At 49.4% G+C, this 15,502-nt stretch overlaps 1 protein-coding gene across 1 annotated transcript in view; it reads left to right on the top strand.

Annotated features, from left to right (window-relative positions):
- Positions 1-15,502, top strand: part of Gabbr2 (gamma-aminobutyric acid type B receptor subunit 2) — a 329,174-nt gene that overhangs the window by 232,727 nt on the left and 80,945 nt on the right. Inside the window, exon 8 of the mRNA XM_021159700.3 lies at positions 10,836-10,896. Within this exon, the coding sequence (XP_021015359.1) occupies positions 10,836-10,896 (61 nt within the window). The remainder of the gene's footprint in view (positions 1-10,835; positions 10,897-15,502) is intronic.

Raw genomic sequence — 15,502 nt, forward strand, 5'->3', positions numbered from 1 at the left:
CCAGCACCTGGACTTGACTGTCTGTCTGTTCTTAATGGCTGCACTTGCTAGCTACATAGAGTCATCACTTACACATGTCTAACGCCATGGCCTCCTCTCCGTCTCTCCTGACCTCCTCTGTTGTCTTCACCTGTTCTCAGCCTTCTCTGTCTCTCTGCTGGGGTGGTAGCCTTTGGATGGTTGTTTCAGGAATCCCACAGATAACCTGGATATTAACACCATGTGGATTTCAGAACCTCACAGAATTAAATTCCATTCTGCTGCCTGTCCCAGTTTGATTAATCTTTTGTCTCATGATTTCTGCTTTGGAAAGGAAAATCTCACTTCCGTTCTCCTGCAAGTTCCCTACCTAAGAACTATTTCTACTGCTTACAGAATGCCCTGCTTTCTCGCCCCAGGGCCTTCACATATGCTGTTCCTGCCACCCTCAGCCTCCCCTTAGTCAGCTAGCTGTTCCTAGCCTTTGCAGGCTCTCTCTCTCTCTCTCTCTCTCTCTCTCTCTCTCTCTCTCTCTCTCTCTCTCTCTCTCTCTCTCTCTCTCCTCTTCCTCCCTTCCCTTCCCTTCTCCTCCCCTCCCTTCCCCTTCCCCTTCCCTCCCCTCCCCGTCATCTTTTATCTTTTTCTTCTTCTTCTTCTTCTTCTTCTTCTTCTTCTTCTTCTTCTTCTTCTTCTTCTTCTTCTTCTTCTTCTTCTTCTTCTTCTTCTTCTTCCTCTTCCTCTTCCTCTTCCTCTTCTCTCTCTCTCTCTCTCTCTCTCTCTCTCTCTCTCTCTCTCTCTCTCTCTCTCCCTCTCTTCTGAAGCTTTCTCTGACCTGGTCTAGGATAGATGCTGACATCCAGGTTCTCTGCTGCCAGCCAAGGCATCATGCCAGTGTGCACGCTGTGGTTAGTGGACTGTGAGCCTTCCTCCACACCCCAGCTGTGAGCTTCCTAATGGCAGAGCTTACCTGGGAGTGTTGCTCATCCTGGGCTAGGTCTGAATCAATAGGTCTGCACTAAATGCAGAGTGTTGCAGGTTCACTTTGGAATCCTACCAGTCCTCTTCTAAAGCCTATGTAAGTCTTTCCTCTTCCTATCTGTAAAGAAGGTCAGCAGGGCCATCCCAGCACAACTGCATCAGGCTGGACCACAGGGCTGCATTCTAGTGAGACAAGGCTCCAACAGGCTTAGGATCACAAGGATGAGAGAATAGAAGGGCAGCCATGCCTCGGAACCCACCAAGGCATCCCATGTCCAAAGTGAGGAAACTGGTGTGTTAGGCTAAGACCCTGTTGTGGATCTGCCTGGCCCTTCCTCTGGGGTCAAAAGCCTGAGAACCCTCCTTGTCTACGTTTCCTTCACCCTACCCCCCAAGCCACTGGGCCTGCCAAATCTCTGTCCCCTCTGCATCATTTGTATATGAGGTCACCATTAGGACCACAGAATCACTGTTAGGAAACTCAACCCCTCACTTTGGAGGTACCCACAACTAACATCAGATTGGGTGCATGCCCCACATGGCTTCATATGCACCAACCATTTTCAGATCTAGGTTGGCTTCTCTTGCAAGGGCTTGGGGCAGGGAGGTGTCTCTGTGAAACAAGATGAACCTGGGTCACTTGGCTGAGCTCCTCAGCCACTTCAAAGCTCCCACTCTCTCTCTACCCTTGCATGTCCTTGGTCCCCTGGCTCCTCACCTGTTGTCCCCCACAGTGACCACCTCCTACCCCTGCCTTGGCTTCTGCCTGCCAGGGACCTGCTGAGGTGCTACCCACCCCCAGGAAAACAAAGAAGGTTTCTTCCCCACTCTGCTTCTTGACTTATTATGAGGAACCTGGGACCTGCCTTTCAGAACACGTAAACCATTTCCTTATACTCTGGGGACACAGCAACTGAAGTCACCGAGGGCTGAGTTGACCCGTTTCTGGGTCACCTTCCTCACTAGTTACCACTTCCTGCACATCCCCCCTTCAGTCTGTGCACCCCAACCCTTGCCAGGATCTTCCAGCATCTGAGCCTCTCCTTACCCTCGCCATGGCTGCTATATGTACCAGAGGCCCGCTTGGGGTACTGCCTGCCCCCAGACGAGGACAGTCTGTGACCCACCCTGGTGGACAAATATGCAAACAGATTGCAAATTGCATATCTTGGACTTTGGGGTCGACTGGTCAGCAATTCGGTTTTCCTGGTGGAGAGTCTGATCTATTTAACAAAAATAGAAGCTACGGTAATGCAAAAAATTAAATGCTGCTCGTCTCAGAGCTGCTTACAGCTGCAGATAACCAGGAAGGCAGACTGGGCACCTTGGAGGAGGCTTCCAGCCGCAGGGTTTTGTATCCTGCACACTTGGATCCGAGCAGGCAGTAAGTGGTGCTACCCACTACTCCAACCAGGTTCTCCATGCCAACTATGCTACCAAAGCGTGGTGACATCATCTCTCCACCTTCCCAAGCTGGAAAGCAATCACTCTACAGTCTGGATAGGAAACGGCTCAGTTTCAGATCAGCATCTGGGTCCTGCATGGGGGTGGGGGTGGGGGCTGATTGATATCTAGGCAAAGGCTCTTTCCCCTCCTGGCTGGTCATGTGACCTGAGACAGCTCCTGGTCCTCTCAGTCCCTCTGTCTCCTCATCTGGAAAGTGGGAAGATGGCACACACTCCATCCCACTGAGGCGACTGAGGAATCCAAGAGAACTCAGGTGTCTTAAACGGCTGCTGCCTCAGCAGAGTTCAAAATAGCACAAAAACGGTTTCTCTGCGAGGTGGTAGTCCAGGCAGTGGTTCTGCTACGCAGGCTGTAGAAGGCAACCTGAGGACAGAGGAACAGAGACTTGTGAGACCAGAAATCGTGGCACGTACTTTAATCCCAGCACTCAGGAGGCAGACTTGGGCAGATCTCTGTGAGTCAAGGTCATCATGCTCTATATAGTGAGTTCCAGTTGACCCAGGGCAACACATTGAGACCCTGTCTCAAACACACAAACAAAAAGGAAGAAATGGAGGCTGGAGGGAGTAATGAAAAGTGAAAGAAGAAAGAACAGGAAAATAAAAGTGAGCCTAAATAAGCCCTTCCTCTTGAAGTAGTTTCCACTCACCTGTCCCCACTCACCTGTCCCCACTCACCTGTCCCCACTCACCTGTCCCCACACACCTGTCCCCACTCACCTGTCCCCACTCACCTGTCCCCACTCACCTGTCCCCACTCACCTGTCCCCACTCACCTGTCCCCACTCACCTGTCCCCACACACCTCACCTGTCCTGATCACCTCTCCTGTCCCCACACACCTCACCTCTCCCACTCACTTTACCTGTGTCACCTGTCATGTTCTTTGTCCATCTTCTCCTCGGTCACCCTCTTCAGCTTCACAGTCAATGTTTCATGCTTTGACTTCTCAGCTGTTTTCCTGCCCCAGGGCCTTTGAACACTCTTGTGCTTCCTTCTTCCCAAGATACTCCCCTGCCTGTTGCTTTAAGCTCACCTATAATCGCTTCATTTCTCAGCCCAAAACCCACCTCCCTCTAAAAGACCTTCCCGGATCCCCCCCCCCCTAGTCTAAATTAGGGTCTTGTCTTCTTTCACGGCAATCTGTTCTTTTTCTTCATGTTATTTATTAGTAATTCTATACGTCCCCGTGTGCCTATTATTAGTATTTATCTCTCCCAGCAGACAGCAAGCTCCGTGCAATCTAGGCCTGGATTTTGCTCTCTTTTTGATGCTGATACTTGCCAGACTCACCAACGCCACCCAGCACAGCTTGTTGGCTGACATGTTTTGGGGTATTTTGTGCTCCTGTATCAGAGTTCACGTACACTATTCCTTTATTCTGTGCACATTTCGTGCATTTCTGATATTTGCTGTTCCCAAAAACCCACCTCTGCTTTCACACTAACCAAAGAGAAGGAGCAGATCTTCTCTTGTGGACCATCCACCAGCCTTCTCGAGTCTCCACTTCCTTCTGCTGAGCCCAGCTCCGCCTTAGGCTACCAAGTGCTTTGTGGAAAGTTGCTACTTGGGCTTTTACTCCATCTTACCAACCTCAGAGAGTGGCAATGGGCAGGCCACGCCTCGCGCCCCACCCCTTCTCTGAGCCTCCCTGCCTCTCACACCACACATCTGAAGGCTCAGACCTCTCCAAAGAGTCTGCAGTGTAAGAAAAACATCTTAAATAGAAGGCAAAATATGGCCTCTCCTATAGTCCAAGGAGACACGCAGGGAAAAAAGACCTTTTTCTGCCTTTACAGAACACAGGATAGACAGATCTAATTATTTGATCTTTCCCTCCCTTTTAAGTTCTGTTGTCCCTGTAGGGACAGAGGATACCTTCTCCTCCATGCCTGCATGGTATCAAGCTCCACCCTCCATGAATGGGGACCCACTCTGCAGTCTTGTAGCTCCAATAACAATACTGTGTTGTTCCTTGGAGACTGTTGCAGACCCAGGTGAAGAACCAGTCAATGTGTACGGGACTGTCCACTCAGTCTGCGATGGCTGCCCACTCCTCCAGCAAACTGGGCAGGGCTCCTGGCTCCTCAACCTTCAGCTTTTTCGACATCCACTCACCTGGGGGTGGGAGCTGGAGACATGGCTAAGCAGTGAAGAGCAATTGCTGCTCTAGCAGAGGACCTGGGTTTGATTACCAACACCAGCACTGACATTAGGTAGCTCACAACCACCTGTAACTTCAGTTCCGGGGAATCCAATACCCTCTTCTGGCCTCCACTGGCACCTGCACACACGTGGGGTACATACAGACAAGCAGGCACATGCAGCACACACATTAAAATGTTTTTAAAACTAAATTTAAAAAAGGAACTTTCCACCTCTGTGCAGATTTTACACGTATGCATATGTACAGAGATATGCACATTGACATAAAAACGCATGCACACATATACATACATGCACATGAACACATGCACAGACACATGCACTAAAGCATATATACAGTGGAGTGTGCATGATCACACACACACACACACACTCAGATACTAGTGTGCCCCCTCTCCCACAGCAAGCGTGACTGCCCAAAGGCAAATATGCACTCCAAAGCCATGCTCAGGAAGAAACATTTCCCAGCATGCTCTGGGAAGCACAGACCACGGCTCTGTCCAGTACCCAGGGGCCAGGCCCTCAGGCTGTGCTCGGGGATCTCCCCTTTGATTCGTTACCAGCTTCAGCCAAGGGCTGCCTGTCAACCTCACCGAAGCCGTTCACTTCTGGCCTCTCAAACCTGATGCCAGTCCCGGGCAGGCCAGCCAGCCCATCCGCTTCGAGAAGCTGAAGCTGAGACCACAAAAGAAAGGAAGGAAAGAAGAGGCCCCAGTCTAGGGCTTGACCCATGTCCCCTCCCCACCCCTATCCCTATCCCCATCTCCACCCCCATCCCTGTTCCTCTCCCCATCCCCATCCCCATCTCCACCCCCACATCCCACCCCACCCCCACCCCACCCGACCCCACCCTAAGGATTAGACCTGGCACTAAAGTGACTTAGATAAAATAGATTACTTATTAAATGTCCTTCTGGGCCCAATGCAGGGCCAGTCTCCTTTCTAAGTCTCTTCTTTAATCCCCCCACGCTGTCCTGAGAGGTAGGAATTGTTCTTTCAGATAGAAGGCCCGAGGCTCAGAGACAGCGTGACAGTCCCCACTCTCTGGCCAGTCCTGAAGCTGAGTTCCCCACATCCCCCCCTCCTGTATCCCCCACCCCCACACGTGTAGCTCACACGCTGCCCTGTCAGCTGAGATTGATCGTCATGAAGCAGGCTGCTTTTTAAAATTCTCCTTTTAGCCATAGCGTCTTTAAATTAATTTTCGAGGTTAGCATACAAAGTAATGGATTTCACTGTGGCATCTTCATGTGTGGGTGTCATTACACTGTGTCCTCATGGGCTGTCTTCCTTACCGTCCTCCTCTCCAGGGGCTCATGGCCTTCCACTCTTTCTTACACAACATCTCTTTCAGGGGAAAGCAAACCCTTAACTCATCTCCACGTTGGGACTTCCCTCCATGATTTTATTTCCTCATCTGCTCCACAGAGGTTCTTATCAAAACAAGTTAGGCCCCCGTGTCAGTCCAGGACTTCCTTGGGAGGGCTGGAACAAGCAGGGTGGTCCCTGACGTGACACATCGCAAGCGTTCCCAGGTCCCTGGAGGTGGAGGGATAGGAAGGAAGGTGGGGCTGTCATTGCCTCTGCAAGGCCAGAGGGTTCTAGCATTTTCATAGGGTGCTGATCGAAATGCTATTTAACTTCCAAAGGGTTTCTCAAAGTGATCAAGGAGCAGATGTAGAATACAAATCAAATAAAGAGGTGACGTCCAAGCACACTGGACCCTGTGGATGCTGCCCCTAGCCCTGCCAGATCTGCCACACTGGAGACTGTATCTCTCTAAGCACTCAGCAGGTAGCTGGGTACCAGTTGGCCCCACTCCATCTTTGATCACCTGTAGCTTTTACTACTGTGCCCAAAACCAGGATGGGGATTGGGTAAAAAAAAAAAAAAAAAAAAAAAAAAAAAAAAAAAAAAAAAAAACCCTGATATGAACTTTTCCCTGTGAATGCTTCCCATTAGCCAGACGCAAATGGAACTGGTTAGCAGGGGATTATGGGAAATGTGACTGGGAGACCTGAACGCCCCTGCAACACAGAGAAGAATATATGGATGAGAGTGAACTATGAGTATTGCCTGGGTCGCAGCTACCAAACCCTGTTGCCTTGGGATCTAATTTCTCACATGGATTGGTCCCCAGTGAGGCGGCAGCCCTGGATTGGCTCTGCTCAAGGAGAGCCGTGACATTTATATACGTAAAGGCTTTCTGAAAGGGAAGCACAATTCTGGGGTTTTAGAAAATAGGAAGGAGACCAAGACACAGCTCCATGCTGCCTCTCTCGGCAGCCTGAGGAGTCCCCTCATCTTCTAGGAACCTTAGTGTGGGTCAAACTGAGATTGGTGGCTTCGGAGCAGAAAAGAATTTTAGGTTGAATCACTTTAAACATAGAGTTAAATATGAGAGGTAGAAGAAAGAGAATTCAGAAGGAAACACAAGGCCTGCCTGAGGGCACGGACTTGGGCTCCCCAAGTGAGAATTGCAGAGAGTAATACACACACCCACGTGTGGGCAACAGGCTCCTCAAAGGACAAAAGTCCTTGTCTTATTAGTAATTCTATAGGCTATTTTGGAGACTCTTGAGTTATATCTCAAAGGGTTGCTAAGAAACATATATTTCCTTCTCTCTATCTTTTGATAAGTGAGGTGGGTCTGAGCCGGCAGAGATGGAATTGTAACCTGACAGGGCTACACAAGAGGGTTAGAACTTGCCTGTCCCTGTAAACAGGGCGGCGTCTAGTGAGAATCCTAGGAAAGCACATGTTTGCACCTGTGACAGGGCAAAGGCCTTAAGCAGGGACTAACCCCACCGGAACTCTTGCATCCCCGCTGGAGAGAAAGGTCTGCTGTGTTCCAGGACGAAGCCTCCTCTCTTCTCATGTCTCCAGTTATCCCTGTCTTCCTACCTGCCTCTCACACTGTTTGACTGCAGTGATCTACCACAAAAAGCCAGAGAAGGCTGGTGAACCCCAGGACTTCTCTCAGAAGCCCTTGCCTCCTCCTCTTCCTGCCCACAGCCCCTCCCCAACAGGAAGTCTTGGGTTAGGTTGCCGGAAGCAAGTGTTGCCTACAGGAAGGGAGGTGGGAATGAGACCCAGGAACAAGGACTGCAGAAAGAACTCAGAGAAGCAAGACCGAGTCCACAGCTAGATCAGCCTCTCTTCCTTCTTCACCATCACAGCCCATCACTGACTGACATTTCTTATTCATTGATTGATACAACAGTGCCCTAGAGTGAGACTCAGTGCCCAGTGGGGTACTTGGGCAGAGCATAGTGTAGCAGCCCTGTAGACTTAGCTGGCCATTCAGGTGTCTGAGGAAGAGGCTCCCTGGGCATCATAGTGAGACCCACATTTAAAACAAAGAATACTTGGCACGGGGTAGGTCAAATGTCGTGTTGTGAGTTGGTCACCTTGTAACCCGGAGGTTAGCTTCTAAAGAGGCTTCCTTCATTACTCAGGAGCAAGAGGCCTTCTTCATCCAGGCCAACGGCCCTCTGAGTAGTTGACAATGATGAAGGGAACTGAGTGGCAGGTCGCTCAGTAAACTGAGTCACATGACACCTGTGAGCACCTGAACTAATAATGTGTTGCACACGCTCACATGAACACACACACACACACACACACACACACAATTTTTAAAGTAACAATAAATTTTTAAAAAGCAGGAGAGTGTTTTCTCTCCCACCCATTCCATCTGGCCAAGCACACGCTCCCACACGCTTTTTAATGTAACCAGCGAAGAATCCGCCACCGGACAGACCACACTCTACTCCTAGTTGCCTTTGGGATTCTTCAGATGCTGGCAAGAGATCAGTAAGGAGTTTAGGACTCTGCCCTTGGGGGAATTTCTTTCCATTTTCTCCTTGTGGAGAGTGGATTGCATCTTTCCCACCCAGGTAAAGTGGTCCATTTGCATAAACATGATCTTTTTGGAAGGTGTTCTGTGATTTCCAATCATCCCTAGAAATAAAATCACAGCTCCTGTCTCACCTTCCCTTGAAGTGTTTTCACACTTTAGGGAATTGCTTACTGTCACCTGAATGTAGAATTGGGTGGGTGTTCAGTTTCAAACTGATACTACTCACAGCTGTCTACAGGGCTTCTCAAGGTGTCAACGTGGCTTTGGAAGGTGTTTCTGAAGATGAGGTGCGGGATCCTCTTAGCTCTTAAAGACACGGGCCTGCCTCACCTTAGGGACTGCCCCCACCCCACGCCCTACCCCCTCCCCCAGGCGCTCTCCTGACAATGCAGTGGGTGTGGACCACCATTGCCCTGGCTGCAAATGCTCCGCACACAGTGAGAGGAAAGCAGGATTCCATGGAAACAACTTCTTTCCTGAGTTTTCACCAACTCCAGTGAGAGAGCCTATGTCTTAAATAAAGCAATTAGGGATGTGGCTCAATGGTAGAGCACTCAGCTCATGTGCACAGGGTCCTGTGTTTGATCCCTGGCACTACTAAACAAAATGAAACTGTGATCGCACTCTAGTGGGTGTATGTGGGTGTGTGCGCGCATGCGTGCGTTCATATCTGTGTGCATGTGGAAGCTGGGGACAATCTCGGGTATTGCCTCACCTTTCACCAAGTTTGAGACAGGATCTCTTTATATTCAAGGCTTCCTACACCAGGCCATATGCCCAGGGTTTTGCCCAGGAATTTTACAATTCCACTTCTCGTTTCAACATAAACAGCACTGGGAATGCAAGTGTTCCTGCCACTCCCAGCCTTTTACAGAGATGCTGAGGAATCAAACTCATATCCTCACAGGACAAGTACCTTACCTACTGAGCCATCTCCCCAGCCCAGCCTCAGTTTCTTGATCTGTAAAGTGGGCATCACCCCCATGCCACCTAAGCAAGTTGTTAAGATGCAGTGACAGATTGCATGCCAATTTCTTCTCGTCAGTTTCCTTGAATAATTGCAGAATTTTAGCAGGGACCACGGTGGGAAAAAGGAACTAATGTGCCTTCTTTAAATCCCTAGTGTACTCAACCAAGCATATGAGAACCATCAAGGCAGATGCTAGAGATGACAGCAATCTTTAGCCCCCAAAGTCCCTAATGAGAGGTGCTCATCTGTCTGTGACAGTTGTCAGGTCTTGCTGGCTGGAAATGCTTAATTTTGAACTGCATCATAGCCCAGTTATAATTGGGGCTGACGTCAGCTCAGGACGATTGTCCCAAAACATTCTTCATCTGTTTTATTCCTGAGACAGGGTTTATCTGTGTAGCCCTGGCTGTCCTAGAACTTGCTTTGTAGACCAGGCTGCTCTCAAACTCACAGAGATCTCTCTGCCTCTGCCTCTGCCTCTGCCTCTGCCTCTGCCTCTGCCTCTGCCTCTGCCTCTGCCTCTGCCTCTGCCTCTGCCTCTGCCTCTGCCTCTGCCTCTGCCTCTGCCTCTGCCTCTGCCTCTGCCTCTGCCTCTGCCTCTGCCTCTGCCTCTGCCTCTGCCTCTGCCTCTGCCTCTGCCTCTGCCTCTGCCTCTGCCTCTGCCTCTGCCTCTGCCTCTGCCTCTGCCTTCTGATTGCTGGGATTAAATGTGTATACCACCATGCTCAGCCAAGTCCATCCTTAATAATAAACCACACATAGATAGATAGATAGATAGATAGATAGATAGATAGATAGATAGATAGATAGATAGATGTAATAAAAAAAGAAAAGGAAGGAAGGAAGGAAGGAAGGAAGGAAGGAAAGAAGGAAAGAAGGAAAGAAGGAAAGAAGGAAAGAAGGAAAGAAGGAAAGAAGGAAAGAAGGAAAGAAGGAAAGAAGGAAAGAAGGAAAGAAGGAAAGAAGGAAAGAAGGAAAGAAGGAAGAGGAAGGGAGGGAGGGAGGGAGGGAGGGAGGGAGGGAGGAAGCCCTGCTTCCCAACACCCTGATGGTTCTCCAGCCAGATAGCCTCAGGGAAACCCTATAGTGGGCACAGGACCAACAATTAAAAGCCTCACCTCTGTCTCCATCCCTTGATAACATAAGCCACATGGGCATTTCATAATCACTGTGCTAATGACAATGCTATCTCGGCTTTAATACACATGTGATAGCTTCATTATTGATTTTGTGCCTCTTGAATATTAAGCAGATAAAGTCACAACTAATGTGTAAGTAATGAGTTTGACTTTGGTGTCTGCCTTTAAGGAAGCCAATTTTTCTCCAATATTAATAAGCACACCGTGCTGTTTCCGATTTCACTGGGCTAATGTAACATCTCTCTTTTGTTCTCGTTTGTGTTGTTTTGTTTTTAGGGTCAAGTTGTGTTCCGGAACGGGGAGAGAATGGGAACCATTAAATTTACTCAATTTCAAGGTAGGCTTCTGGACGCTTATTCTTTCCAGCTGACGGCATTTATATTCAGGGATGTTGTGTTTCTGCAATAAAAGGCATCAGAAGAGATGGAAATCTGATATGAGATTCCAGATAAAACAAGAGTCGATAGGAACCACTTCCCCATGAGAACACGGGTTACAGCTGTGTGGAAAATTGTTTCTCAAATGCCCAGCTCCCCAAGCCTACCTGACCCCCATGTGACTCCTAGATTTGTAAGAAAGGAAATGTGGGTAAGTCAATAGCACTATGCCGAGACGCTTGCATCATTCCGGGATTTGACCACAGACCAACGTAATGACCCCTACCTCTCTCTCCATCGCCCAGTGTAAGCCATCGCCTGCATTTTGTCAGTCTTACGTTATCTTGGCTCACCCCCACAAACCCCTATCCAACCCACTTTTTGGTAGCTATTGTAAAACCATCTGAGGCATTAGCTCATTTCCGTATATAAATACTTCAGTGTGCATCTCTTCTGGAAGACTCTTCCAGACATAGCCACTGCACCTACAAGAACATTTCACAGTTCTCAGTGTCTTTCCACTCTCTTTCATCAGTACCCTCACCATTTCAAAGCTAACAGTTTGATGGAGGAGGACCCTTACAAAGCCCTACCATCATATCGGTCTGGTGTGTCGCCTTAGTACAACCTCCACAGCCTCCCCACCCTACTCACTACACAAACACACACACACACACACCCTAAACACATACTGTTCTGTAGGAACTAGTACATTTAGTGGGGTTTCTGCTACTGTTGCTAGAGTGAAGGTGGAGCTCAGAAACCACCCCTACCACGTTCCATGTATCATGAAAACAGATCAGAGAAGGATGGTGACTTGTCATAGTCCTCAGAGCATAAAGGGGGAGCGGATATGGGCAGAGCTGGACACTCCCTGGGAGAGTTGCCTCAGTTTGGCTCAGTGTGGTTGTTATAATTGTGGTTAGCCTGCCCCACTGGAGGGACCGTTTGTAAGAGTACTGCTTCTTGGCTTCTTGACGAGAGAAGGAGGCCTTTGCTTTGAATAGATCCAAGAGTCATTCCAGAGGAAGCCAGAATTGAGGCAAGCTCTTCAGATCCATTTGAGCGGACCCCACCAGGCACCTGATCAATCTAGAGAGGTGCATCTCCGGCTGCCCCCTCCTAATGGGAGTGTGTAGTTTATTCATTCATCCTCCCTTGGCGAGTAATTGAAACACACGTCAGCTCCCTGGCAGGCACAAAAGGTGTTATCATAGGCAAATGTAATTATTTTCCCATTTGTTGAGTCTTCTTTATTGGCTGAGCAAAGTAAGCATCCTAGCAAATATGCTTGTTCTTCGAACGATAGCAACTAAATCCTTTTGTCATGTTCTAAGTTCTCAAATTATATCACCTGGAGCTTTGTAAAATATGGATTACTTGATCGCAGGGTGCCTGCTGACTTTATTACCCTGCTCTTTTTCATATGTTAAGTTTAGACATCAACTCCAGCAACTGCGGGCTTAGCATCGCCAAACTCACAGGGCAGCCCGAGCTGCCCGCCAACATAAGTCAGGTTTGTGATCCTGCCCACATCAAGTCAGGCAGCAGGTGCGGGACCAGTAGGTTAATGCTTCCATTGCTGGGATCAACCCAGAGCCATGATAACGCATAGGTGCAAATAGCCAGCATCCTTCACTCTGGAAGAAATACCTCCAAAGAATGCTGATTTGTATCCCTAGAGGACATACCCTCCTCGGCTGCCCACATAGAAACCTACTGTCCATTCATGTCCCTGTACTGGCCCTGGTCCCTCCCTGCCCCAAAGGCCATGCCCCCATCACTAGATCCTTGGACCTCCTCCACATAGCTTATGTGTATCCGCCCTTCTCTGGTGGGCAGTAAGCTCCGCACCCTGGATGGCAGGTGGAGGCAGGGGCAGCCTTGCCACCCATCCTGGTCATGCCCAGTTCCGAGTCTACCTGTTCCCTGCTCCTCCCCCATCCACTCTGCCGTCTCCTGAGCCCTGTGTGGATGGAGATGAATATTGGAGGAGTAGCTTCTTCTTTCCCTTTAAGAGAAAAAAAGATTCCCTGTGACTGCCTCTTCTAAACAGCACTGGGACTCTGTAGCAGGGAGGAAGCCGAGCAGAGCGTGCGTGATTAGGCCTTGTTTGGCGCTCTCATAGAAAGCCCAGCATCTGCTCCCGGCAGCCTGCCTTCATTAGGCCTGTTTGTGAGGCTGACTGATAGTGGCTTCCTTGAGATATAAAGGACAGCCTCCGGGGCTGGTGTCTGCACACCTGATCTGAAGGGACCGGGGTCTTGCAGGCTTTTAATGCCATAATTGTCATTCAGAATGTACCTCCCGAGGTGGAGGCTCCGCCTCTCCATGCATACCCTAATCACCCCCACGGAAGAGAAGCTGAAACCGTTTCTCCCTTCATCTGCCTGCTGCTTTGCTGAGCCCTCCAGGGAAGCACAAGTTGAGTAAGATACAGTGTCTGGCCCTGGGGACTTCACAATCTCTCTGGCCAAATGTCAGTGTCCATAACAGCGGGAAGACACTTCCCAGAACCTACTAGGGAACTTTTAGGACAGTTTGGCCCTGATTAGAGAGACTCCTGAGGCTGCTTTTTAAATGTCCTTTCCTGTTTCCTGACACACTGCAGTGCCCTCCATGAGCCAGGGTCTGAAAGGCTGCCTCAGTGGACTCAAACACTGGCTTTTTAAGACTAGAGATGGAGTCCCCAAAACTTTAGCCCACTGTAGCAGGGCTGTGGGTCAGCAGGCACAGAATGACACTGATGAAGGTGGGCTTGTTGGGACCAGGGTGTTGTTCCCAGCCTGAAGACCTGCTAGCCCTCGCCATCCACCATCCAGGGGGAATGCCCTCAAGTAAGGAGGTCCAGGAGACAGAATTACTTAGTAGACATTGTACTCCATAGAGTAGCAGACTCTGTATTACAGGAGCCCTGACTCTCCATGCCTCTGCTTGAATGCCTCCAGCAACGGGGAGCTCATCCCCCTCATGTGAAAAGCATCGGTACTTGCCAGGCAGAGTAGCTTAATCACTCTGAAATTTCATTTTAGAGCTCTGCTCTCTCTCTCTCTCTCTCCATATATATATATATATGTGTGTGTGTGTGTGTGTGTGTGTGTATATATATACATATTTATATTTATAGTGTTATGAAGGAGAACCTTGCCCCTTGCTTTGAAAGTGACTGAGTATTCAGGGCATGATAGTGTCGAGTGTCTTGCTCAGTGACTGGCGTAGAGAAGGGCCATGTCAGCTGGTGGTACCTTCTCCCCTAGCCATTCTCTACATTGACCGGAAGTGTAGCTGGTCTTGCCTCACACTCCTCATTTGACAGGATATTGATGCCACTGTCTCAAGGAAAGACCTTTTGGCTTGTTCATCCCCTATTCCCCTCACTTATCCCCACACCCAATGAATGAGCCACATGCTCATTGCTCAGTGGGAATGTTGGATTTCCGTGTCCTCCCCAAGTGTGGGTTGGCATTTTGCGTGCGTATACTGTGGAGCTGCCTCTGTGGCACTGGATCGGGTGGCTTTTTGGTTTTCTCTGCCTTGGTGGTTGCTGTTGTTTTACACTTAGCATGCTACGTTTTGGACATGCCTCTTGCTTCATTGCTGGGAGATCATCTTGGCCGGAGTTTCTCCCTCCGGTCTCCATGGATACATCCATCCCACAGTTGCTCCCCAGTGACAGGCACAGCTTGTCTCAAACCCTGTCTCCTGATGAATAACAAGGCCCTTATACCCATGTCCTTGTGGGTTCCACTGGGGCCTCTGCAGGCTGTTGGGCTGGGAAGTGCGTGAACATTAAGCCTGTGGATCCTGCCACATTTCTCTTCCCAGGGACTGCATTGCTTCCATTTCCCCTAGTCAGGGATGCCAAGGTCCCTCCCTCCCACCTGTGGTATTCCCCCGATATCTCTCTCCTTCCCTCCTTCCCTCCCCATATACCCCCTACCCTTCTTCTCTTCCTCTCTCTCCCTTTTTTTCCCTCTCCTCTCCCTCGTCACCTGCAGTCTAAAAGAATAAACTAAGTCATGCGGTGGCTTGAGCCATTTGTTAACTGGTAGTCTGACCCCCTGGCCAGTTTGATTTTGAGGTCACCATTTCCCGGTTATGTACAAGTCGCTAATGCTCTTACATATTGAACCTGTATGTACGTTTTGAAGCCTTCCGCTTCAAAAGTGTCTCCCAGTCTGCCTCTGCTCTGTAAACGTTAAGTCCCATAGAGCAGAGCTTTTCAGTTCAGATATGCATTAACTTCCCCCTGCCCCACTTAAGGCTTCTCTGATGTGTGTTTCTCAGGCTTTTGGATGGCTCGGTCTTGTTTTCTTTTGCATTGTTTTTGCTTCTGACACAATCTCCACAGCTCAGGCTCTTGGAAACTCACTTTGCAGCCTGGCCTTTAGCCCACATCAAACTTGTGGTCCTCCCGGCTCCACCTCCTAAGTTCTGGGATTGCAGGGATTCAACACTCTAGCAGGCCAATAAGTTAACTTTAACACATAAGGTTGTTCCCTTCAAACCAGAGTCAAGGAAGGATGGGTATTTGGGGGATGAGACAGAGCCCATGTCACATACAGA

This window comes from Mus caroli, unplaced genomic scaffold, assembly GCF_978045245.1.
Source record: "Mus caroli unplaced genomic scaffold, Mus_caroli_1 scaffold_6, whole genome shotgun sequence".
In the NCBI taxonomy this organism is placed as follows: domain Eukaryota; kingdom Metazoa; phylum Chordata; class Mammalia; order Rodentia; family Muridae; genus Mus; species Mus caroli.